This window comes from Garra rufa, chromosome 10 (genome assembly GCF_049309525.1).
Source record: "Garra rufa chromosome 10, GarRuf1.0, whole genome shotgun sequence".
Classification (NCBI taxonomy): Eukaryota; Metazoa; Chordata; class Actinopteri; order Cypriniformes; family Cyprinidae; genus Garra; species Garra rufa.
Window position 1 is genome coordinate 25,858,860 of NC_133370.1, and position 27,488 is coordinate 25,886,347.

The window sequence follows — 27,488 nt, forward strand, 5'->3', positions numbered from 1 at the left end:
AACTTACATTTGTGGGTGAACTATCTCTTTAAATAGACACTGTAATTTTCTGTTGGAGGGAGTGTGCACAGAGAATGTTGAGGAGAGATGCTGTTTACTTTGAGTTGGTAACATTTCTTTATGTTTTGTTGTAATTTTAAGCATTATATTCCATCGCATATATGTGATGTCAGTATCACATCATATGGTGTACCATTTTGCCTTCTTTCTCAAATAAATTAGAGAAAATCAATAAGAGCATACCACTGTATCTATCTATCTATCTATCTATCTATCTATCTATCTATCTATCTGTCTATCTATCTATCTATCTATCTATCTATCTATCTATCTATCTATCTATCTATCTATCTGTCTATCTGTCTGTCTGTCTGTCTGTCTGTCTGTCTGTCTGTCCTGATTTTTTTTTTTTCAGGTGTTTGACCTTGAAATGCTCGTCTTCAGGCGAACAGAAGAAACGACTGCTAGAAGAATGCAGCCATCTTGTGGTTAACTCGAATATAGCTTCTGAAAAGTTTGTCCTTTTTCTACTCCAACAGTTTAGGATTACTTAAAGCTAAAAAAAAAAAAACTCTTGTTATTATTTTAAAGCTCTTGTTATTATTTTATTGTCACATTGTTTTTTCAGCTTTCTGTAGGATTTTTAAAACGACTACTTTACTTGCTCACTGGACTTAAACAATCATGCTAACGGTATGAAACGACACAGTATAAAACAGCGGCGTTATAAAGGTAAATTTTAGTGCCTTAAGTAGCTAAACGCGGTAAATAAAAAGCAAAAACGCTTTTGCGATTGGAAAATTAGAGTTGAATAAATAAGCTTTTCATTTGTTAGCATAGGACAATATTTGGACGTGATGCAACAATTTGAAAATCTAGAATCTGAGGTTGCAAAAAAAAAAAATTGAGAAAATTGCCTTTAATATTCTCCAAATTAAGTTATTAGCAATGCATATTACTAATCAAAAATTAAATGTTGCTATATTTACGGTATGGAATTTACAAAATATCTTAATGGAATATGATTTTTACTTAATATGGCAATAGAAAAATCAATAATTTTGACCCATACAATGTATTTTTGGCTATTGCTACAAATATACCCGTGCTACTTAAGACTTGGTTTTGTGGTCCAGTCTTTAGCATAGTGGTTTGTGGACTGTTATCTATCTTTTGGGATAACTAACGCTGTTTGAAAATCCTAATAAAATTAACATCTTTGTAGTTATATGTATGAATCAACCAACCAGTTGACTCTCCTTCCTAACATTCAAGCCATTAAAAGGGGGGTCAGACCGTACAGTATGAAGCAAATGACGGAGGTCTGCCTTGCCAGGTAAGTTTGTTTCCCTAACAATATTCACTCACACTTTCTCTCTGCATCACACTCACAGGAAGCAGAATTTCCACATTCCAGCCGGTGTTGTGATCAGGACACACCCAGCGCGCGCGCACACACACACAGAGGCTGTACAGTAGAGAGCGATGAGACTGCTGCTCTAAGCGCTTTGTGTTGCGGTGATCTGAATGAATGACAGTTCCACCAACAGCTCACAACAATGACACGTGAAGGTAAGCATCACTTTTTACACTTTACAGTTGCTCCGGTACGATTGCACCCATGTGGGTAAATTGTAGTAAACTTAAAATTGCTTCGGCAAAATACTTTGCACATATAGAGTTGCTTTAGTCAATAGTTTATGAATAATAAAGGTCTTGCGTTGAGCGTTTCTGCTTATTTGCAGTCATAATCGGATTGTGTTATGAACTGATTTATTGTTGTTTAATGTTGTGAACCAGACGCATTGTGCAGTTGCGCTTGAGTAAAATAAAAGATCCGCTATCTGAGAGGAAACTGCTGGAACTGGGTGTAACAGTGGACATTGTTTTGCCATGAGATCATGTAGGATAGGTTTGATCATACCCGCTTTTTTCATCCATTAGTTTAAAACTTTCATTTAGTATGCATATCATAAATAACATGTTCTTCTTTCCTGTTTAGCTGGAGCAAACCTTGCACTCCAAATACACCTTTAACCTCACAGAATTGATCTCCCTTGCACAATATGGATAACTCAATCAGTCAAAATAACTGTCATGGTTTTAAAGAAAATGTTTCTGTATTCCACAGAATAGCCAAGGCCCAAATGTTTACTAGTGAGTTGATATTTTCAGGACTCCAGTTATAGCTAATAATAAATGAATGAATCCCTCAATTCCTCTTTTGCTGTCACATCTGAATAGAAGGGAAACAGAAAGACCGGAATTGTTTTATTATTATTTAGTTTGAAAAATATACAGTCATAGCTGAAAGGAACCGAAAGGAACTAGTTGTTTGTTCGGGTCAAGTTTTTCCCACATTGTGGGAAAGGTTTCTGTAATGGTCCGGGTTAGAAAATATCATTCACTCAGTATAAAACAATAGAAGTTGATGGAAATTCTCCATTGGGATAGAAAACAAACCTGTGTGCATGCTTTCTGAATTTAAGCCAGTATTCTTTTCAATGGTATTGCTTGAAATAAAGAATTTAGAGCACATAATGAAAGACTTAATGTGGGTGTGGACATCAAATCTTGAAAAGGTGATACTGCATTACCTATCATTACGTATTAGTTGTTTTTCGGTATTAATTTAGAGTCATGATGTACGTCACTGCCTGACACAGCCTTTTAATATCAGTGACACAGAAAATCTTTAGGCTGGTGTTGGGTAAACAAATAGCTGTTGATGATATCTGAACTAAAGTGAGTGTTTCAGCAGTATTGACTGCAAGGCTGGATTGGCTTGGTTCCTCACCCCTCGTTCCTGATGTGGATAGTCTGTGTTGTCAGGGGGTTTGCACATTCCACTCCCATTGTTTACATCAGGAAAGTCTGATGCCAGGCCTATACTTGCGGGGGAACGAAAACATGCACAGTCCTCTGCACAGCAGGGAAAAAGATACTGGCGCAAAGTTCTCTTAAAGAAAGCAGAAGTAGCTTTTTTGTGAAATCGTAAAGTAGTCTATAAAACCTAAAAGTATTATTTTAACTAATAAAAGTTTGCATAGCTTCAGAAATTATATTACACACTTCTGTTTAATGTACATGAGCAGGAAAGCACTTATTGCTTTTCGGCATCAAAGGATGTGTGATATATTTGTTCTGTTCCCAACCAACCGTGAGCTGCATGGTTGCCAGATAAGATGTTTCTCCTTAAGTGTGGACTCCTGATCCCAGACTCACCTCATCTCCATGCCAACTCGCACACAAATGACAACAGTGCCGAAGCCCCAGCCATGTTGCTATGCGCACAGGATCTTTACCTCACTGCTCAAGCTGAGCGAACAGATCCCTGGAGATCACGCTAGAGCATGCATAACAGAATGAGAGAAAATATAATGAGCGTGCATGTGATACAGTTGAAGTCAAAAGTTTGCAGAATCTGAAAAATGTTAATTATTTTACCAAAATAAGAGGGATCATACAAAATGCATGTTATTTTGTATTTAGTACTTACCTGAATAAGATATTTAACATAAAAGATGTTTACATATAGTCCTCAAGAGAAAATAATTTACAAAAATGATCCTGTTCAAAAGTTTACATACACTCGATTTTTAAGACTGTGCTGTTGCCTGAATGATCCACATCTGTGTTTTGTTTGTTTGTTTGTTTAGTGATAGTTGTTCATGAGTCCCTTGTTTGCCCAAGGTGTCCGCTGTTTTTCAGAAAAATTCTTCAGGTCCCACAAGTTCTTTGGTTTTTCAGCATTTTTGTGTATTTGAACTAGGGCTGGGCAATTTGGCTTAGAATCAAAATCTCGATTAATTGAACATTTTAACCCGATTACGATTAATGAACGATTATTTTATTTATTAATAAAATTATATTTAATTATATTTATATAATATTTATTTTTTTGCCCTCATAGTTCACTGACAAGTTTTGTACAGTAAATATGTTCACATATTACAAGCGAGAGATTTTTGGATGAAGGGTGCATTACTTGATTTTAAAATAATTGAAGGAAACACACTATCTACGATCTATGATTATTAATTAAACATCAGTGTTGAACAACTGAAATTAAAGCAAGCATTGCTTAAAATGAAAAGTCACATTTTTCTTAAATTAGTGAAAATAAATAACTTGCACTATTGGAAACAAAATAAATAATTTTCAATGTTTTTCATATTAAAAGTAGAAAATAAGCAGTATCTCCTCTAAATAAAATTACCCTTGTATATCCTGTAAATACTTTTTACTGTATAAATACTGTTTAAGCTCTCCATCGACATGTCGGCGGAATAACGGAACGGAGCGCTAGTGTTTTTTAAAGGGAAAGTAATTGAAATAATCTTCCTGGAAAAATTTTAACGATTATAGGTTCTGAATGTCGATTTCGATTATTTTTCGATTAATCGCCCAGCCCTAATTTGAACGCTTTCCAACAATGACTGTACGATTTTGAGATCTTGTTTTCACACTGAGGACAACTGAGAGACTCGTATGCAACTGTTACAGAAGGTTCAAACACTCACTGATGCTTCAGAAAGAACCATAATGCATTAAGAGTCAGGGGTATAAACTTTTAAACAGTTTTGACCTGTCTTTAATGTGAAATATCTTATTCAGGTCAGTACTAATTAAAAACAACATGCATTTTGTATAATCCCTCTTATTTTGGTAAAATAATTTACATTTTGCAGATTCTGCAAGGTATGTAAACTTTTGACTTCAACTGTATTTCTAGATGTAGAATAAGCATGAAATCAGAAAGTCTTAAGACTGTGTAAGTGCTGTTTTTCTGTAGCACTTTTTTGTTTTAGTGGCCCAACTTGTCAGCATTATCTCTGATTATTTTTGATGCACATTGTTATATATACAATGTTATTGACAGTATCAATATTATTGGCAATATATACAATGTTTTTGAGTTCTCCAGCCTTGAGTCCTCATCCTATTAGTTCAGTATTTTCCAAAATGTTCATGTCTTTCTTTCTTCAGTCAAAGATTAAGGTTTTTGAAGAAAACATTCCAGGATTTTTCTCCATATAGTGGACTTTAATGGTGGCCAACGAGTTAATGGTGGTCCAAATTGCGGTTTCAATGCCGCTTCAAATGGCTCTACACGATCCCAGCTGAGGAATAAGGGTCCTATCTAGCTAAGACAATTGGTCATTTTCTAAAAATGTTTTTAAAATTTATATACTTTTTAACCACAAATGCTCATCTTGCACTAGCTCTGCTTTGCGAATGCACATCTTCATGCATTCAAACTGCCTTTACATTGGAAAAGCGTGATTTTTCCAATGTAAAGGCAGTTTGACTTTCTTTGCACGTTCACTTTGTAAACACTGGGTGGTCGGTACTTCCGCCTACGTCACACGTAACCTTTTCAACGTGATTATGTAATGCGTGAAGTCAAGCTAAATCAAGACAAGCATTTGTGGTTAAAAAGTATATAAATTAAACAATTTTTACAAAATGGCCAGTCGTTTCGCTAGTGTAGGGCCCTTTTAAACTGCAATTTGGACCTTCAACCTGTTGGGCACCATTGAAGTCCACTATATGGATAAAATCCTGGAATGCTTACCTCAAAAACCTTAATTTCTTTTGACTGAAGAAAGAAGGACATTAACATCTTGGATGGCATTAGAGTAAGCAAATTATCAAGAATTTTTATTCTGGAAGTGAACTAGGGTTGTGACGATGAGGAAATTTCCCCACCGGTTAATCGGCACGTGTAATACCGGTAATACCAGTATCACCGTGGGGGTGGGGGTTTCCTCTTTTTTTCTGCTTTTAAATAGCTTATAAATGTGTGCGTATTATACTTTCACTTAGTTTTGCGGGAATTGGCAATTCGGCGTCAATTGTTTGAATGGACGACAACGAAACTACAAAAAAAAAAAATCACTGATATTAAACACAGAAATTTATTAACATAACGAAAAAAAACAACAACAATGCTGCAGGCTGAAAAAACTGTGGAAGTTGGAACCAAACAAATAACAACCATAGAACGTTTATTACGTAGCCTATGTTAGAATGTTTTTAAACCGAATAAGAAAATAAAATAGAAAGATAACTAAATAAATTGCACAAAGTTGAAATAAGATTAAACGAATGAACAAGAAACGAATATAAAAGAAAAACTTCCAAAATGACATTAGGCTACAAAAATGACAAGTCAGCAGTCGGGGCACGCTTGAAGGTGCGTGTATAAATTAGTTGTGTTTCCTCCAGATGCTGCCACCTTTGTCAGGCAAAGTTTGCAGATTGCCTCATTAACGTTTTCAGGTTCCCTTTTTGCATTTGGTTTGAACCCAAAATATTGCCAAACAGGCGCTTTTGCATTGCGTTTTGACACTAAATCGTCCGCCATTCTCTTTCTGTAAATTCGACTCCTCTCGTTCTCCTCACGTGATAAATGAAATATGACGCATTGTAGCTATGTTCAGTTTTTAATTATAGTGCATGCTCTCGTCTTAAGTAAATTATTTAGAATTATATTTTCCATTTAATTCAAATAAATATTTAATAAAAAAACAAATACTTTAAAAAAATGTGGGGACGGTGTCATGGTGGAAAAGTGATGTCACCGGTGTTGCGTTTTAAAACCGGTAACACCGTCAACACCGTCTATCATGGCAAGCCTAAAGTGAACTAATACTTTAAATGCTGTCAATAAATGAATGCTTCAGTTCTGGGAGATAAGTGTGAAGTTATTTTTAATCATTTGTTGTTGTTGTTGTTGTTGTTATAGGAGTTGTCTTTTTATCCTGGTTTTGGATTCTCCAAATGCTGCATGTGACTGAAGGAAGTGCTAAGGAATGTGGATGTCCATCAGTCAGCATTTTGTCTCACTTTCCATCTGAGGTACCCAATGACACTTGCTGCTTGAACTACTCAGGATCCACATTCAGCCAGGTTCCCTGGGAGGCTTTTTTGTCACATACACACTTGCAGGTTTTAGACCTAACTAATTGTAATATCAGTCACATTGATCACAGCGAGGTCGGTGATGCTGTCAGTTCATTGAGAGAGCTCTATCTTAGCCAGAACAGACTTACCTCTCTTCCAGCTGATTTCCTAAATAAAGCCTATAGTTTGGAAGTGCTGGATCTGGGGGAGAATCGTCTGAAACATCTGCCCGAGCAATTTCTGCAAAGCTCAGATAAACTACGAGCGCTGATCCTAGAATGGAACCAGCTGAGTGCTCTACCTCATTCAGTGCTTAAGCCGTCACTCGAGCGCCTGGAGCTCGCCGGAAACCCTTGGGCCTGCACATGCTCGCTGTGGGAAGGTCTTCAAACTGGTCTACATGACAACTCCAGCAACCTTCATGACCTTGTAGGTAATCTGTCCTGTGCCGCTCCTCAGAATCTGGAGGGACGCTCGGTTTGGTCTTTGCAGACCAGTGACGTGTGTCATTTGGCCAACCTGACCGCTCTCTTCATCCTGCTTCCCCTGTTCCTCCTCCTCAGTTTGGTGCTCTGCTGGTGCTGTGGGAGGAAGAAGAAGAGGAAAGAGAGCTCATCCTTCAGCCCGACTCGCAAAAGATCCAACAACTCCCATTGCAACGGACGCTGGCCACATGCCAAACTTCCCGCTAGCGAATCAGCAGTGGCTGCAGACGGTGGAAAAGAGGTCATACTGAGGAACCAACTGATTCTTCAGCCCTCGTCCAACTTGTTGGGCAGCACTCGGGATATTTATGAGGAGGTGGAGATCAAACTGGGTTCTGTGGACTCGCTGGCCCCTCCGCCGTCAACTTGCTCCACAGAAGGGACGGCGGGAAAGCAGGACCTGGACACAGTGAGCGTGAGCGAAGTGATGAAGGACTCAGCCGATCGGGAGAAGGCGTATCTGACCCAGTCCACTGAATACTACAGCCTGGTTCCTGGGATTGAAATCGAGGACTCCGATCATGGAGAGTATGAGAGCGTGGACCTCTCGTGACAGTACAGGAAATGGTGTTTGACTGACATACTCAGAGATGCTATCAAGTACACTGGAGTTTTGTGAATAAGTCTGAAGGTGCAGTCACATTTACAGTACATTTCATGGAAGAAGCCAGTCATTCCAATAAGAATCTGCATAGTAGAAAAGGAGGTAAAACAGACTGCTCATGTTCAAGCAGACCAACAGAAAGCTGCTTGGTTTGAAAGTGGCAGATCATTTCTCTAGATAAGTCTGTTATTCATTGGCTCGGATCATGTAGATCCCTTTGAAGCTGCATTGAAACTGCAGTTTGGACCTTCAACCCATTGGCCACCATAGAAGTCCACTATATGGAGAAAAATCCTGGAATGTTTTGCTAAAAAATCTTAAAGGGACAGTTCACCCAAAAATGAAAATTTGATGTTTATCAGCTTACCCCCAGGGCATCCAAGAAGTAGGTCACTATGTTTCTTCAGTAAAACACAGACAAAACCAAATTAAACCCTGTGTCTTGTGACGATACATTGAGGTCTTAACACACAAAACAATTGATCTGTGCAAGAAACTAAACAGTATTTACATCATTTTTTACCTCTGATCCACCACAATGTCCAACTGTCCTGAGCGCATTCACAACAGCGCCAGCTACCATAACTTCAGTCGATCAGGCTCAAAAGTTGGGAGTCGCTGAAAAGTCAACACTCCCGGATGAGTTTCGTGCAAGCAAACGTAATTTTTTAGTTTTTAATCGGTTGCAACAATCAGGATAAGCATAAGTAATTTTGAGTAGTCATCGTACCCACAATCTCTCTGTGTAAACAATGAGTGACGTATACAAAATGATATAAATACTGTTCAGTTTCTTGCACAGGCCGATTTTTAAGTGTGTTAAGATCTCAATGTATCATCACGAGCCGCAGAGTTTAATTTGGTTTTGTGTGTGTTTACGGTTTTTTTGACTCTCAAAGCCGTGGGTCCCATTGATTGCCATTATACAGTATGACTGACAGACTGCAATGGTTTGAGTTAAAAATCTTAATTTGTGTTCTACTGAAGAAACAAAGTCACCTACATCTTGAATGCCCTGGGGGTAAGCAGATAAACCAATAAATCAAATTTTCATTTTGAAAATCCCTTTAATTATCCCTTTAATTTCTTTTCGAGTGATGAAAGAAAGACACAAACATCTTGGCAAGAAATTTTTATAAGAACCCACAGAAGAAAAGGAGTTGGAGGGCGAAACAAACCAACACAAAGCTGCTTTGTTGAAAGGGACATCTGTGTAAGAAGTGCTATTGACAGTGGACCATAATGGATATTTTTTAGTACTCAAATTTTTTGCTGAAATGTGACTACACCTTCAGTCAGGACTTTTCCCTTTGGTTGCAAATGCACAGTGAACGCTGGTGTTAAAGGAAGTCACTGCGCCAGTGCGAAACCATTACTTTTGCATACATGAATGAATTACTGTACTGACAAAAGTGTCAGATGGAGCTGTTTGCAGACTCTGTCTGTTGCCAAGATAAGCTATCATATAGCTGTCGCCTGGATATTTTCATTATATTGAGATTTTTATATCTTCGTCCTTTACTGTAATTTAGACAGGACGTTTTATTATTGTAAAATTGCTTTGTGTTTCACATTCAGTTACAGTGTTTAGTGTCAATGTAAAACATATTTGATGTCACATATAATTTACATATATCATCACGAAGAGGAAAAGTAACAGTAGAGAGCCAGAGAACATTAAACAGAACCACCTAGCCTCTGGTCTTTATCTTGACTCTTGAGTAATCAAATCTGCTGAAATTTGACATGATGGACTAACATTTCTCTCCTACACAGACGTTTCGAGGGTTGCTGTTTATGTAACTGTAAATGTTGAAAACACTGACTGTTTAGTCAATAGTATCTAGCCTGTATCCACAGCTGGCCACAGCTGATGTAATCATTTTGGCCTTGTTAATAATTAATGCACTCTTAGGGAGTTAAAAACGTGTAGAATCAAATAAACAGAAACAGCTATACTAGTCAAATGAAGTGGCTTTCGGATAAGATCAGGCTGACTCAGCAAGTAAAATTTAACATAAGCAGGTTTCAGTGGAAAGCCTAAATAAAGTAGGAGGGGTTGAGTACACCATACAGAACAAACACTCAGCTTCTATAAAATTACTTTTACAGTACGGTTAATTGAAGTAAAGCTGAAATTCAATAAAATATAAAATTAAATAAAATAAAAAAATAAAATATAATAATCTAAAATAAAATTTAAAAATGCTGCCTTGGCATTTAAGTTAAAGACATTTAAAGTTCACCTAAAAAGGAAAATTCAGTCATTAATTACTCACCCTCATGTCGTTCCAAACCCATAAGACCTTAGTTCATCTTCAGAACACAAATTAAGATATTTTTGATGAAATCCGAGAGCTTTCTGAACCTGCATAGACAGCAATGCAACAATCACATTCAAGGCCTAGAAAGGTAGTAAGAACATCATAAAAAATATTCCATGTGACATTAGTGGTTCAACTATAATGTTATGAAGCTACAAAAATATCCACTTTTATTTAACAATTTTGTCTTATCCGTGTCAGTCTTCAACGTGCATTCACGAGAGTAGCGCGACTCAATATTACTCAATAATAGAGTAATTAATGACAGAATTTCAATTTTTGGGTGGACTATCGCTTTATGTTGAAGTACTAAAATTACTAACTAAAACTGAAATAAAAATTTAAAATTAAAATTTATATTAAAAACTAATAATAAAACTTCAAATCAAAACAAATCTTGTCCAATTTCTAACAAGGTCAGTGACAGAAAGGTCAGAAAAAGAGTGATGGTCAAACAACACTGAACAAACACACATTTTTTGTCATTTGAATGCATATGAGTTGCACTGGACTTTCTGTATGAATTTATGACAACTTGTGACATTATCAAACAATCCTGAAAATGAGAAATTATATTTAATTCATGGCTTCAAATAAAAAATTTTCACACAACTGTTGTTTTGCATGACTGAACTCTTTCAGTGTTAGTTAATTGAACCACAGGCTCTAATAATTGGTTGCTTAACTGAAATTGTGAAAACACTTCAAATTTGTTAATTATACTCAGTCCTAAGGGACCAAGTATGAAATTAATGTACAGCCCTTCCAGAGTCTCACACTGGCCTTCACAAGATCTGCTTCTGTGTCCCCATAATGACCCAGCCCATTCATTAGTGGCTGAAATCACTCAGCAGTAATAGAAAGGTAGCTCTGATTTCCTCCTGTGTGGGAGTTTGTAATTATAGCATTGGGTTACTCCATCCCAGTAAAACCTGCAGAGCTGTAATGGCCTCACAGGCATCTCTACCTGCCCTGCTGTGGAACAGTGTGTAATATTTTGTACTCTGTGTGCACTTTACAGTTGTGACATTTCTATTTTTAAAGCTTGCCTATACAGAAACAATTAGCACAGAGAACAAAAGTTTGTTCTTTTATTTTGAAGCAATCTAATTATTTAAACCCCTACTGCATTTATGAACATGCTTTAAAAGTATAGTTTATCCAAAAATTGAAATAGTCATGTCGTTCCAAACCCGTAAGACCTTCATTCATTTTCGGAACACAGATGCGAAGTAAGAACATCGTTAAAATAGTCCACGTGACATAAGTGACTTCAGGATCAGTAATTAATGACAGAATTTTCATTTTTGGGTTAACTATCCCTTTAATTCAATTTATTAAGTCTCAAAGTTTTGCAAATTTTAGCAAAGACGTTATTTTAGTGATTTTACGATTTTGCTTACAATTGTTAAATTATGTTTTCCTGAATAACCGCTTCAATCTGATAGCCCTCAGCAGAGATGGTTTTTTTTTTTTAGAATAAGAAAACGTTCCTTGAAGAGCAAAAAGTTCTCATATAGGCCTATTATTGCTTTTAACATATTCATGTATTACTTAAAAATGAATTGTGTATGTTTGACTGTCTTGATAGATATCTAAAGAAAATGATATCATGATTCTTCTTACCTAATTGAATTCAGATGGAAAACAGGATATGTAAACATTGTCTCAAGAGGAAGTCTGAGGGGGGAAATGTGATCAAGCTTTTGCTTTATTTAACAAGGAAGAGAAGGCGTGTTCAGTTTGTATGAAGTGAGCTGATGCTGCCAGTGCCGTGATGGAGTAAACTCTAAACTGGAGTAACTCTGTAGGCCTACTTTCTTTCCCTTACAGTGTCTATACTGCCCCCTACTGTTCGCTGAAAATCTGTGTAACCTTTTACGTTTTTGATAGATAGAGTTTGAACTTTAAGGAATTCAATTAAACAGCAATCAGTGTAAACAAACGATCTCGCTTCTCTTAATTATTTTTTTTGGTTAGATTTAACTCATTCCCGTTTTCAAAATAACTTAGGCTACTTTGTTTGTCGATGAGCAGTTCACACGAGAATGGTTTTAAAACTGCGACGTGATCTTCCGTGATTTATAACACAGATATTTTTACCAGTTACGTGTTTGCACTTGATATCATCTACTATTATAATTACTTACGGCTTTAAGGCCTTTCAGGAAAGTCGTGTTTTATTTGATATGTTGTATTTAAAAAAAAAATCCAACATCCTTTTTATGCTTGCTTCAATATTAATATTAACATGAATAACACTTAAAAAATAAAAGTTATTGGCATCTCCAGTTACATGAAGAACCGTTTTCCATTGCACAAAAGGACATCAAATTGTTCACACTAAACAATTTTTTTTCACTAAAGGTTCTCTGGGGATCATCTTCTATAGAATCTCTGTGAAAAAAAAAAAAGCGCAATCAAGTAATAAATACCTAGTCATAAATTATACCTTTACTGTGTGTTTTCCACAGTAATCATTCATATTGCTGACCTGTGTGAAACTGACATTGACCATGACATGTTCTTTTAAAATGGGTTCCCAAACCATAAATCACAGGATGGATTGATAGCTTCACATTTAAGACAGGGATATAAAGGAGAAAACAAGAGGTGTGTTTTCTCTCTAAAAGAAGACGGGCTTGAAACACCAAGGTAAGAACAAAAAAATGACTATTATATATGAAAAATGTGACGTTGAATTGTGAAAACGTATTAATTCTTTGAGTTTTATCTAGAACTCCACCATGACGGTATCCTACACGCTGAAGGTGGCCAATGCTAAGTTTGGAGGCTTCTCAAAGTTGCTCTTCCGATGGAAAGGAAGCATTTACAAGCTTCTCTACAGAGAATTCCTGGTCTTCTGTTTATTGTACAGCTTCATCAGTATTCTATACAGGTATCATGACATTCCAAACATTCTAATAATCCACATTTTTTTAACAATTGCACATTCAGATTCACAGACGCCACTTTTGTAATGCCAATACAGCCAAGGTTAGCTAAAAAAAACTAATTCAAAAGGAAGACACTGCAGGTTTTTTCATGCACCTGTCAAGTTTGAGATTTTGGGCTTTTCCATAAAGTGTTTTTTCAGACTAGTGGAAAGAAAACACCCTAAAGACACTGTTGAATGTTTCTTTTATAGCACTTTATCTATTTGTGTCAATAAATTTCAATTACAATACATATTTTTAAGGCCGTTTTCTCAAAATGAGTTTTTTCTCCTACACTGAGCCATAAATCTCCACTTCAGTAGCGCTTACACACACCAAACTTTGCATTTTTATTCCTGTCTATATTCTGAAGGTTTTTACAGAGGGATTTGTTCATATCCAATTTGCTTGATTTTATACAACATTTTATTCTCCCCAAAATTGTAAAAAATACATTGTTTCCTGTCTACATTTTTTTAAATTATGGAGTGACAAAATGAGATACCCCAAATTCCCTCAATCTATTCCTGTTGCATCTTCCAGGTGTGTCCTCACTAACTACCAACAAGAGGTTTTTGAGCGACTTGCACGTCATTGCAACAAGTTTGCTAAACTCATCCCTATGTCATTTGTTCTTGGTGAGCATACAAGTTCTGACCGTAGCAATATGACTACTAATTTATTAGGTTCCTTGTAGTAAGTTAAACTGGTCTGTTGTCTTTGTTAGGGTTCTATGTCACCCAGGCATTTCAGCGTTGGTGGGGTCAGTATACGAGCTTTCCCCTGCCAGATAACCTGATGATGGTTGTATCTGGGAATGTCCACGGCACAGATGAAAGAGGCCGTCTCCTGAGAAGAACTTTGATGCGGTACGCAAACCTGTCATCTGTCCTCATTTTGCGGTCCATTAGTACACGAGTACGCAAGAGATTCCAAACGCTGGAGGACATTGTGGAGGCAGGTAAGAACTTTGAGTCTGAAAATGTTTGGGAGAAGCAGAAGTAGTGGATTACTTTTAAAGGTGTTTCATTATTGTTTATATAGCCTATATATGTGACCCGGAACCACAAAACCAGTCATAAGGGTCCATTTTTTAAAATTCAGATTTATACATTATCTGAAAGCTGAATAAATAAGCCATACTATTTGAAAATCTGACATCTGAGGGTGCAAAAAAATTAAATTTGTCCAAATGAAGTTCTTAGCAATGCATATTACTAATCAAAAGTTTTAATATATTTTTGGTAGAAAATTTACAAAATATCTTCTTGGACATGATATTTTCTTTGGCATAAAAGAAAAATCGATAATTTTGACCCATACAATGTATTGTTGGCTATTGCTACAAATATACCCGTGCTACTTATGACTGGTTTTGTGGTCCAGGGTCGCATATGCTCGGTAATACTATTGACACTAAACTTTTTTTATACGGACACAGAAAGTAATTCTAACTTGCAGTTCAGTAAGTGAGTCAGACAATGATTCAATAGCTTCTCCGTTGTATTTAATTCAGTGAAAGGATTTCCTAGGCTGATTCAAACCTAATTTGTATGTATGATTTATTAATTAAAAGAACCAGCCTATAATATAAGATAAGTAATTTGTTCATGAGTCAGGCTTCCTCGTAAAGTATGTTTTAGTTTATTAAAAAGAACTGACCCATAAGAGCTGTTTGTTGGAGAACTTTACTTGACACTGTCCCACATCCATCATACATGACTCATACATTACCACTCAAGAGATTTTGAACAGGAAGATTTTTAATGTTTTTTTAAAGAAGTCTCTTCTGCTCACTAAGCCTGTATTTATTTGATCCAAAGTACAGCAAAAACAGTAAAATTTTTAAATACTTTTACTATTTAAAATAACTGTTTTTTTATTTGAATATATTTTAATTTATTCCTGTGATTTCAAAGCTGAATTTTTAGCATCATTACTCCAGTCACATGATATGGTCTTATAGCTCTTTACTGACTTGTGAGCAGCCACAATGCGCAGCCGCAGGTCCTCAGTGAGCTCCTTTGTCTTAGCCATGACTGTCCACAAACCAACAACCGAGAGTTTCTGTTTTTCACCTGTTGAGTTGATTAAAACAGCTGTTCCCAATGAATCAGGGTAGGATGCTTTAGAACAGCTTGGACTATTTGGAATGGTATAGAACTTTGGATTTTCCCATAGACTGTGACAGTTTGCAAAGGGTATGAATAATTGTGGACATGCCACTTTTTGTTCAAATGTAAATAAAAGCTGAGAATTTTTTCCCCCACAATGATGCCTCTAGTACATCGTCTTTTGGGAGAAGCCTGTGTCATTTCCGGTCAAAAAAAACCCATGCTGGTTGAATAAAAGTAACTTTAAGTAAGAATTTGCCAAGTGTTTGAATAATTTCAGGCTTGACTGTATATATATAAAAATATAATTTATTTTGCCTTGGAAGTGAAGTGGTACAAGAAATACTGAGCAATTGGTATTTGCCATTCTAATTTTCTTAATTTTTCCTCCATCGCGATACAATTGGATATGACTGGTTATGTTTGGCTGTAATTGGTTCATGCGATAAATCCTGCCTCTTGTGTTCAAACTGTTCATGCGTGTGTTCCACATTCGTGAATCAATCTGAATGGCCAATATAATGGCGTTAATGGGAAGACTAATTAAATAAAGTAAATAAAGAACTCAAACACTTAGATATAACCTCTTTGTTATGTCAAAATAAGACTTAAAATGGCCAGAAAGCATGATCTAATAGAGTTTTTAGTGAGTTATCGGCTTGGCGAAATTTAAAGTAAATCTCCATGTCTGTGACCAATATTTACTGAGCTTTGATGACTTGAAAATTTTTAAATAAGTTAAGAGTTAACTATTAAGAAGAATAGCTAAGCATAAGTTCACAAATAATATACAGTACAGACCAAAAGTTTGGACACACCTTCTCATTCAAAGAGTTTTGGAACTATGAAAATTGTAGATTCACACTGAAGGCATCAAAACTATGAATTAACACATGTGGAATTATATTTAATTCTATAAAATATTTAATTCTATATATACTTCTGCACAACACAACTGATGGTCCCAACCCCATTTATAAGGCAAGAAATCCCACTTATTAAACCTGACAGGGCACACCTGCGAAGTGAAAACCATTTCAGGTGACTACCTCTTGAAGCTCATCAAGAGAATGCCAAAAAGTGTGCAAAGCAGTAATCAAAGCAAAAGGTGGCTACTTTGAAGAACCTAGAATATGACATATTTTCAGTTGTTTCACACTTTTATAATTCCACATGTGTTAATTCATAGTTTTGATGCCTTCAGTGTGAATCTACAATTTTCATAGTCATGAAAATAAAGAAAACTTTGGTTCAAAGGTGTGTCCAAACTTTTGGTCTGTACTGTATATTGTTCAAATTATTTCTGTAAATGTAAACTGCTTAAAAACTAACTTGATAAGAGTATTAAGTATTGTTTTTTTTTCTTTGCAGGATTCATGACCACAGACGAGCTCAAAAAGTTAAACCATCTGTACTCTGACTTCAACAAATACTGGATGCCACTTGCATGGTTTGCAAATCTGGCATCACAAGCGAGAAAAGAAGGCCGTGTGAAAGATGATATAGCCTTGCGACTGCTCATGGATGTAAGTGTGTTCAAACATGTCAAATTGATGCATATGTGCAATAAAAGCACAATAATTCCTTTCTTTGTTCCTCTTTGTCAGGAGCTGAATAACTATCGATCAAAATGCAGCATGCTCTTCCACTACGACTGGATCAGCATTCCCTTGGTGTACACACAGGTGAGGCTCATCTCACAAATCTTTCTTTCATGGGTGTAGCTCATTGTATGCACCTCAAGTCACCTCATCTTCATCTTCTTTGGATGCAGGTAGTGACCGTGGCTGTCTACTCCTTTTTCACATTCTGCCTAATTGGTCGGCAGTTTGTAAAACCTGAGAAACCTGATGAAGACAAAATTCATCTGGACCTGTATGTCCCAATTTTCACTCTACTGGAGTTCTTCTTTTACGCTGGCTGGTTAAAGGTATGATTGCTAGTATAAGAGCATTTTTTTTTTCTACAAAATTGGTTTGATTTCTCTAACATGAAGTGTACATTATGTTCTTAAAGGTAGGGGAATTAATTATCAACCCATTTGGAGAAGATGACGATGATTTTGAGACTAACCAACTCATAGATCGAAACATTCAGGTTAGTAAATCAATACTTCAATTCAACCGATGTACACAATGGATCAAGCACTCATGGGAATGTTTCTACCTTTATCTAGGTTTCCATGCTAGCTGTAGATGACATGCATCAAAATCTTCCGCTCCTTGAGAAGGACAAATACTGGGTGGATAAGGGTCCTTCATATCCTTCAGCTACTATGAAGCCTGTCTTCATGGGTTCCACACATGACATGAGGTACTATGACGGACTGTAACACCTAACAATTTAGAAATATTATCAAGTGACCAGATTAATATGCTGGTGGAAAACATCAAAACAAAAGATACGGTAATGCCAACATTCAATATATTATTCCAGTCATACCGAAACACAGTAATAATAATTTAATTAGAAGGGTTATATGTAAGGAATAATTGACGATGGGCTGTTAAATTCTTAGAAAATAATGCACACCCAAAGTGGTGATGCGTCATTATGCGTCATCGTATTTTAGAAGAATTCAACGGACCGAAGTCAATTATTCCGTTTATACTATGGTTACCACACCTCAAGACATCAATCAGATGATATATTTCAAGGTATTCGTCCGATTTTTGTCCTTACAACGCTGTGAGTAGGATTAATTTCTTATGCATCTCATAATTCCAAAACGTCATTTTAGACGTAGTAACGGAGGTCTGTGTCCTTGTCAAAAAATCCTATTGGAATTTCAGTTTATCCTTTAGGATCTTACTGGATTCTTAGAATCCTTTTAGACATTCTGATTTATTTTAAAGGAATTACACTTTGTCCTGTAGGATTTTATTGTATTGTTAGAATCTTATTGGACATAGTTTTAGTTAATAGGATTTCACTTTGTCCTGTAGGACTTTGGTTCTTAAAATCATATTGGACATTCCGATTTATTTTAATGGAACTTCACTTTGTCCTGTAGGATTTTATTTGATTCTTAGAATCCTATTGGACATTCCGATTTATTTTAATGGAATTTTACTTTGTCCTGTAGGATTTTGTTTGATTCTTAGAATCCTGTTGGACATTCTGATTCATTTTAAAGGAATTTCACTTTGTCCTGTAGAATTTTGTTTGATTCTTAGAATCCTGTTGGACATTCCGATTCATTTTAAAGGAATTTCACTTTGTCCTGTAGGATTGTATTTGATTCTTAGAATCCTATTGGACATTCCAATTTGTTTTAAGGGAATTTCACTTTGTCCTGTAGGACTTTGATTCTTAAAATCCTATTGGACATTCCGATCCATTTTAAAGGAATTTCACTTTGTCCTGTATAGGATTTTATTGTATTGTTAGAATCTTATTGGACATAGAGTTTTAGTTAATAGGATTTCACTTTGTCCTGTAGGACTTTGGTTCTTAAAATCATATTGGACATTCCGATTTATTTTAATGGAACTTCACTTTGTCCTGTAGAATTTTATTTGATTCTTAGAATCCTATTGGACATTCCCATTTATTTTAATGGAACTTCACTTTGTCCTGTAGGATTTTATTTGATTCTTAGAATCCTATTGGACATTCCGATTTATTTTAATGGAATTTTACTTTGTCCTGTAGAATTTTGTTTTATTCTTAGAATCCTGTTGGACATTCTGATTCATTTTAAAGGAATTTCACTTTGTCCTGTAGAATTTTGTTTGATTCTTAGAATCCTGTTGGACATTCCGATTCATTTTAAAGGAATTTCACTTTGTCCTGTAGGATTTTATTTGATTCTTAGAATCCTATTGGACATTCCAATTTTTTTAATGGAATTTTACTTTGTCCTGTAGGACTTTGGTTCTTAAAATTCTATTGGACATTCCAATTCATTTTAAAGGAATTTCACTTTGTCCTGTAGGATTGTATTTGATTCTTAAAATCCTATTGGACATTCCGATCCATTTTAAAGGAATTTCACTTTGTCCTGTATAGGATTTTTTTGTATTGTTAGAATCTTATTGGACATAGTTTTAGTTAATAGGATTTCACTTTGTCCTGTAGGACTTTGGTTCTTAAAATCATATTGGACATTCCGATTTATTTTAATGGAACTTCACTTTGTCCTGTAGGATTTTATTTGATTCTTAGAATCCTATTGGACATTCCGATTTATTTTAATGGAATTTTACTTTGTCCTGTAGGATTTTGTTTGATTCTTAGAATCCTGTTGGACATTCTGATTCATTTTAAAGGAATTTCACTTTGTCCTGTAGAATTTTGTTTGATTCTTAGAATCCTGTTGGACATTCCGATTCATTTTAAAGGAATTTCACTTTGTCCTGTAGGATTGTATTTGATTCTTAGAATCCTATTGGACATTCCAATTTGTTTTAAGGGAATTTCACTTTGTCCTGTAGGACTTTGATTCTTAAAATCCTATTGGACATTCCGATCCATTTTAAAGGAATTTCACTTTGTCCTGTATAGGATTTTATTGTATTGTTAGAATCTTATTGGACATAGAGTTTTAGTTAATAGGATTTCACTTTGTCCTGTAGGACTTTGGTTCTTAAAATCATATTGGACATTCCGATTTATTTTAATGGAACTTCACTTTGTCCTGTAGAATTTTATTTGATTCTTAGAATCCTATTGGACATTCCCATTTATTTTAATGGAACTTCACTTTGTCCTGTAGGATTTTATTAGGGCCCGAGCCCAAAAGGGCGAAGGCCCTATTGTTCTTCTAAGGGTTATTATTTTTTTTTTTTTTTTTTTTTTTTTTTTTTTATTTTTTTCAACCTTCCGGGCACTTTTGGGGGCCTTAACATACTCAAAAACTCTTGAAAATTTGCACACACGTCGGAATCTGCGGCCATCAGGACGCCACAGAGGCTGGGACCCGGGCGTGGTTCAGGGCCTCTACAGCGCCCCCTGGAACACAGTTTGAAAACTTGATGTACTGCGCACACATACTTGCGCGTATTGATATGAAACTCGGTACACATATAGAACTCATCAAGCTGAACAACTTTTGTACTCTATGTCATGGGCTCCACGCAACAGGAAGTGAGATATTTAGGGCTGTTTAAAAAGCGCATGCTCTGGAATTTAACGTACTCCTCCCAGGAATTCCATGGGATTGTCACCAAACTCGGTCAGCATGATCTCAAGACATTGGGGACGCTAAATTGCGAGGAGATTTTTGATATCTCGAACGGTTTGGCCGTGGCAAGGCGACAAAGTTATGGCGAGAAATGAGAAACAGGAAGTGTCTAATAACTGTTGCACACATTGCCTGATTCTGATGAAACTTCACCAGTTTGTTCGTTGTATGATGCCGATTCCATAAATGTGACTATTATGAGTCAAAGTTATAGCGCCACCAACTGGCAGCAGGAAGTGTGTCATTTTCAAAATGCTTTGATATCAGCCTCTTAATTTTACTCGATTTTCTTTAAACTTCATCAAAATCATGTCAAAACACGGCCGATAAGAATATGTAAAGGGGTCGATGATAAATCGAATGCTGTTGCCATGGCAACATGTCAAACTTTAAAATTAGATTCCTGTCTTTTCGAGGCAGATAACATGCTTAGAATTTCATGAAACTCAACACACACATCAATATTTATGATAGTTAGACACTGGCAAAAGGTCATAAATGGGCGTGGAGCAGGCACTCTATAGCGCCATCTTTTGACAAAAGTTGGGGGGTTAGTTTTTCCTACAGTCACTAAACTCTGTACATATATTGTTCTCATCAATTTGGACAACTTTCTAAATCAAACTCATTAGCTGAGACCAACAGGAAGCCGGCTATTTTGATTTGAATGTGGATTTTTGGAAAAATCAGGCTGTAAACAAATGCACACTACTTCTAAGAACAACCAGCTGTTCACACCAAACTTTTTTAACATGAAGAGAATATTCTGAAGATGTTAAATTGCGACCGGATTTTGGATATCTTGAACGGTGTGGACGTGGTGATTTTTTAAAGATATAGTAAAAAATATTTTTATATCTTTAAAGTGCAGCATCCAAACTCTTTAAAACTTTTTTCACACAGAGATCTAATCATTCTGAGCAAGTGCTGGAAATAAAAAATGTATACAAGCTTCTATGAATTAAAGAAAATTTAAAAAAGAACTCAGAAACCTGCTGTCACTCTGGTGAATGTCTCTACAGTATGTGTGTGCGTTCAGTCAGGCACAGAGAAGCTCATTATTGCAGGGGGGAGGGGTGAGAGGCAGAGAGGGTGACAGAGTAGAGAGCCATCCTACAGACCATCTTTGAACAAAATGCACATACTGTATGTAGTGTAATTACATAAATATGTCTGATCTTTGAGAGTCTGATATTTTGAGAAAATATAAAGGGTCACTAAGTCTTTCATTGTTCATTTTTTGCAGTTGTTGTTTTTTATTTATTTTTTACTTAACTGTACCATGAACTTGTCCTATTCAGTCACATAGCAAAAGATTTTAAAAAATACAACTTTTTAGCATGATCAATTTATCTTCATTGATAGACAATATTTACATAGTGTTATTTATTGAATATAAAATCATAATAATAAAAAATTAAGACAAACTTTGACAACAAAACAAACTTTACTGTTATCTCTTCAAAACATCTGAAAACCATAATTTTAAGATCAGTTATAAATATATATATCACCCCGTTAAAATACTCAACTTGATTTTTAAAGATATTTTGAAAGAATGAAGAGTTTATAGAGCACTTTATTGTGTATTGCTGTACACCCACATGAACTGTGTTCATGTTCATGCTAATTCACAGTACATAAACTATATATGAATACTTTTTTTTAGCTTAATATTAATTAACATTAATAAATGCTATTTATTTATTGGTCATGTTAACTAATATAGTTAATGCTAACAAATAAAACTGAATGGCAACATTTTATATTTTGTGTGTATGTGTCTGTGTGTTGATTTTAAAGTCTAACCCTTTCAATTCTGTAAACTTTAAATCCAAACTAGCAGAGGGTTACTTTGAATGCATGTGCCAAGTGGGCACCGTCTTCATTATTGATTCTTAGTAATGTAGCGCTTAAGAGTGATGTCTTATAACAGGAGGAGTCACCAGCAAAGCAATATCCACACAAAAATTGTACAGATAGGTAACGATGACATTTCAGCAGAAGTGGTGGACGTAAAGCAAGCAATAATAACATTTTGTTATCATGAATCTTGTTCTTACTTGTTAGCAGCAGGATATATCATATCTTTCACTAACTCAAACATACCAAGGTCAATCTGCACCAAACTTCATATGTTTGATAATAGTGCTGGCCTGAACACATCTACATGCCAATAATTAGTTACAAGCATAGCGCCACCATCTGGCAGCGGCAAGTTTGGCACATTTAAATGACTAATGACTTTTTTCTATATTTACTGTATTAAAAGCATACTGCCCACCGTTTGCTGATTTCCTGAAGCCACCGGTCGGCGGTGAGCCCAGGTGCGAGGGCCCGTTCATCGCTGCTCGCAGCTTTAATTTGATTCTTAGAATCCTATTGGACATTCCGATTTATTTTAATGGAATTTTACTTTGTCCTGTAAAATTTTGTTTTATTCTTAGAATCCTGTTGGACATTCTGATTCATTTTAAAGGAATTTCACTTTGTCCTGTAGAATTTTGTTTGATTCTTAGAATCCTGTTGGACATTCCGATTCATTTTAAAGGAATTTCACTTTGTCCTGTAGGATTTTATTTGATTCTTAGAATCCTATTGGACATTCCAATTTTTTTAATGGAATTTTACTTTGTCCTGTAGGACTTTGGTTCTTAAAATTCTATTGGACATTCCAATTCATTTTAAAGGAATTTCACTTTGTCCTGTAGGATTGTATTTGATTCTTAGAATCCTGTTGGACATTCCGATTTATTTTAACCCTCATGTGGTGTTCATGTCATTTTTGACTGGAGAAGATTTTCTTTTTCCTGAAAATACTAGTTAATGTTATCGCATTGAACTGAAACTTAGTGACTTTGTTCACAGAGACTATAACAACTTGTCCACATTTTTTATTTATTTATTTTTTACTTTTTTGTGTTGTTTTTTTCACCTTGTTACACCTATGGTGTTCCCGGTCAAAAATGACAGGCCTACACAAAATAGCTTATAAATCCCTCTTTATGCTATATTATCCCCAAAAATTGGATTCAATCTTTTTATCAACTTGTTTTCTTTCAATTAAGACTGGTTTTGTATTCAATTTTCAAACAGTTTAATTGTAGGAGTCATTTATCCGAGCTTATGCACCTCAGTTTTTGAGTGAAAAAAGCATTATTTGTTAATAATTTTGCCAATATTGAGAAAAATATGAAAATAAATTGCACTGTTGATCACACTAGTCTACTTTAATGTTTAACCAGGAAATTTCTTTTGAAATGCTTTTATTTTGTACAAAATGACACAGAGTCACACTTGTGGTGTTCCCGGTCAAAAATGACGAGCCTACACAAAATAGCTTATAAATCACTTGTTATGCTATATTATCACCCAAAATTGGATTCAATCTTTTTATCAACTTGTTTTCTTTTAATTAGGACTGGTTTTGTATTTCATTTTCAAACGGTTTAATTGTAGGAGTCATTTATCCGAGCTCCTGGTCATTGAAAGTGAATGGGGGAGACTGAAAATTAGAGAAAAATTTAGTTGTCAGGAGCATGTTTATCATGTTCACATATGTATATGTGTGCTTGCAGACATAGAGCCATTGGACATGTGCATGCATGGATACATGTATGCCACAAACACACACACACACACACACACACACACACACACACACACACACACACACACACACACACACACACAAGTTGACAAAAAGATTGAATACAAGATTGGGTGAAAATGTGGTTAAATGAGTGATTTATAAGCTATTTTTTATAGGCCTGTCATTTTTGACCGGGAACACCATAGGTGTAATAGGATTTTGAACACCACATGAGGGTTAATGGAATTTTACTTTGTCCTGTAGAATTTTGTTTGATTCTTAGAATCCTGTTGGACATTCCGATTTATTTTAACAATAATATGTTTATTGAAATTCATAATATTCATAATAAGTAAGGCAAAGATAATAAATATGATATTTCATAATGTACGAATTCAAATGTATTACACATGACTAAGAATTCACAGAAACTCAAACATCTATATGCATCTCTCAACAGTGTTTGGCTGCAGGGTCTCTACTTATAGTGAAAATTTAAGTTCATCTTCTTCAAGAACAGTGCCATTGTTGCTTTGCTTGTGAGAAATGTCATGTAGTTTTTAAATTGTCTCCCTGTGAGGGAGAAAGAGAGTATGTGCTCTCCGTACATAATAAATCGTAATTTTGTGGCAAAAACATGGGAATAATCTGTCGTTTTTATCTCATTGTGTATTGTATTTATTTGTTTGGCCAGTGTCTTTGTCGGTTTTGGTTATTTTTCTGTTGTAAGACCTTTGAAATAATTGAAATCGGGTGGGCGAAGTGATATGGATGTGTAATGATGTCAAGAGCTGCCTGGAACTATGTTCGCAGTGCGTTTGATGATTTTATAGATAATTCTGTAGCATGGGATATATATTTGCAACTTGTATATTGTAAATTTATGTATAAATCCTTGAAAATGTGATTCACTCTCTTAAAGATTTCTTACATTGACTTTAGTATTCTGTATTTCTTAGGATACTTGAGGATGATGATGAGGAACCTTTACCAATCCCCAAGACACAAATGCTTGCCATCAATGTGTGGCCGACTACACAAAAAGTCAAAAAGCGGAAGAACAAGAGCTTTGAACAAGTATGCCTTTGCTCCAGATCTAGATGTGAAGACGAGCACTCAAGACTCAAACAGCCTTCCAAAGCCATCAACCCATTACCACCGCAGCAACAAAACATGACAATTCAACCTGTCTTCCATGAAAAACTCTTGGGGTCGCCTGAAACTACAGAACAAGCAAACCAAGAGCCATAGATAAATATGTAACTACACAGTCAGATTTTACTTATGTATTTGTTGAGGATACTTGCTGCAAAATTTAAACCCTCTCCCCTGCTTGCACTTGTGACTAATGTACACATTCAAAGGTTTGGGGTCAGTATGATTTTTATTGTTAAATAAATTGTTTTATTCTTTAAAGCTGCAGTCAATTGTTGAAAAGTTACAGTGAAGAAAATATATTCTTAGGATTTCTAATGTTGTTCTTTTAAACTTAAAGAATCTTTTTTTTTAATGTATCACTGTTTCCACAATAATATTAAGTAGCACAACTGTTTTTTAACATTAATAATGTGAAATGTTTCTTGAGCACCAAATCAGCATATTAAAATGACTTCTGAAGGACCATGTGACACTGAAGAAATGATGGCTAAACATTCAGTTTTGCCACCACAGGAATAAGTTATATTTGAAAAAATAATAAAACACAGTTGTTTTAAACTATTTTACAATATTACTGTTTTTATTTCAAAATAATGCAGTCTTGGTGAGTATAAATGACCTCGTTTCAAACACACCTACCAACCCCAAACTTAAATTGATTAATCCAATGATTAATAAACTAACAATGAATAGCATTTATTAATCTAATATCTAAGTTAATATATACACTATTGTTCCTTTTAAGTCATTTGCTTATAATACACTTACACATCTTGACATTTTAAAATGTAGAAAATTAACATTAACCTATAAAAGCTGTCATTTATTTATCATACTTAAAGGCTTAGTTCACCCAAAAAAATGAACATTCTATCATTAATTACTCACCCTCATGTTGTTCCAAACCCTTAAGACCTTTGTTTATCTTCAGAACACAATTTTTGATTAAATCCTTTCTGACGCTCCATAGTCAGCAACGTAATTAAAATGTGCCCAGACCCAGAAACGTAGTAAAGGACATTGGTGGTTCAACCACAATTTTACAAAGCTACAAGAACACTTTGAGCACAAAAACACCAAAAATATCTTTATTCAACAATTCTTCTCCAAATCATGTATTCCACCATCAAAAGTACCATGACGCATACACGTGAATTGTTTACGTGCAGAGGTACTCTCAGCAATAGCAGAAGATTTGAGCTGTAGGAAAAGAACTGTTGAATAATGTAAAAGAAAATATTCTTGTAGCTTCCTAAAATTACAGTTGAATCACTGATGTCACATGGACTAATTTAACAATGTCTTTACCATGTTTCTGGGCCTGGGAACACTATGCGGGTCGGCTCTCAGATTTGATAATTACATTAATTTGGGTGAACTATCACTTCAATACATTAGCCAAGTTGTTAGATAAAACTGCATATGTAACCCTAGACCACAAAACCAGTCATAAGGCTTTTTTATTGAGATTTTTACATCTGAAGATTCCATTGATGTATGGCATACATCAATATGGTTTGTTAGGATAGAACAATATTTAGCAGTTTAGTTACAACTATTTGAAAATCTGGAAGATCAAAATATCACCTCTAAAGTTGTCCAAATTAAATTCTTAGCAATGCCTATTACAAATATATTAAGCTTTGATATACTTGGTAAATTTCCTACAATATCTTCATGCATCATATTTAGGTATAAAAGATTAGTTTATTTTGGCTAAACAACGCATTTTTCACTATTACTACAAATATACCGTGCTACTCAAGACTGGTTTTGTGGTCCAGTGTCACATTAAGTCTATAGATAATCTGATTTTTCTTTTTAAATATTTTTAGAAATCCAATTTATATTGGAAAACCCATTATTTTGTAGTAAAATAAAACATGTCAGATATATTACATGTAAAGGTGTGTAATATTTATAAAAAAAATATATAATAATAATAATAATAATAATAATGTACACAAGTATTGCAATGACTACTTTTATACAGAAAAATAAAAGCACTTCAGCACTTGTGTTTTTTTTAGGAGGTTACAACCAGTTAATGCAGTACAAAACAGCTGCTTAACTTTCTCAATCCTCCTTTCAATAAAAGTGTATGATGCAAAACGTTACTGCAACAACCAAATCTCTTCTAATCAAAAGCTTTGTCGTTTAAAATAAGAACAGAAGCCACAT

General features: G+C 35.2%; 2 protein-coding genes and 1 non-coding gene across 3 annotated transcripts; 2 read left to right on the plus strand and 1 right to left on the minus strand.

The window, feature by feature from the left end:
- The first annotated feature begins 1,433 nt into the window (after positions 1-1,433).
- On the plus strand, positions 1,434-10,797 carry LOC141344191 (uncharacterized). The gene is made up of 2 exons (XM_073848987.1): positions 1,434-1,572; positions 6,752-10,797. Exons 1-2 carry the CDS (start codon positions 1,560-1,562, stop codon positions 7,945-7,947), a joined length of 1,209 nt encoding a protein of 402 aa, XP_073705088.1. The 5' UTR covers positions 1,434-1,559; the 3' UTR covers positions 7,948-10,797.
- Positions 10,798-12,939: 2,142 nt separating this feature from the next.
- On the plus strand, positions 12,940-27,454 carry best4 (bestrophin 4). Its single transcript, XM_073849034.1, has 10 exons — positions 12,940-12,977; positions 13,061-13,221; positions 13,802-13,896; positions 13,986-14,219; positions 16,744-16,898; positions 16,980-17,057; positions 17,147-17,302; positions 17,389-17,469; positions 17,549-17,685; positions 25,109-27,454. Exons 2-10 carry the CDS (start codon positions 13,070-13,072, stop codon positions 25,398-25,400), a joined length of 1,380 nt encoding a protein of 459 aa, XP_073705135.1. The 5' UTR covers positions 12,940-12,977; positions 13,061-13,069; the 3' UTR covers positions 25,401-27,454.
- LOC141345049 (small nucleolar RNA SNORA47) lies at positions 27,262-27,394 on the minus strand. The gene has a single exon (XR_012356915.1). It is a non-coding gene; the product is annotated as a small nucleolar RNA SNORA47 (small nucleolar RNA).
- Positions 27,455-27,488: the final 34 nt, after the last annotated feature.

Excerpts from the sequence above, each read along its gene's own strand:
- best4 (XM_073849034.1), top strand. The coding sequence starts at position 13,070 with ATGACGGTATCCTACACGCTGAAGGTGGCCAATGCTAAGTTTGGAGGC. Across the intron at positions 14,220-16,743 it reads GGAGGACATTGTGGAGGCAG|GATTCATGACCACAGACGAG; the intron begins GTAAGAACTTTG and ends TTTTCTTTGCAG. Across the intron at positions 17,303-17,388 it reads TTTACGCTGGCTGGTTAAAG|GTAGGGGAATTAATTATCAA; the intron begins GTATGATTGCTA and ends ATGTTCTTAAAG.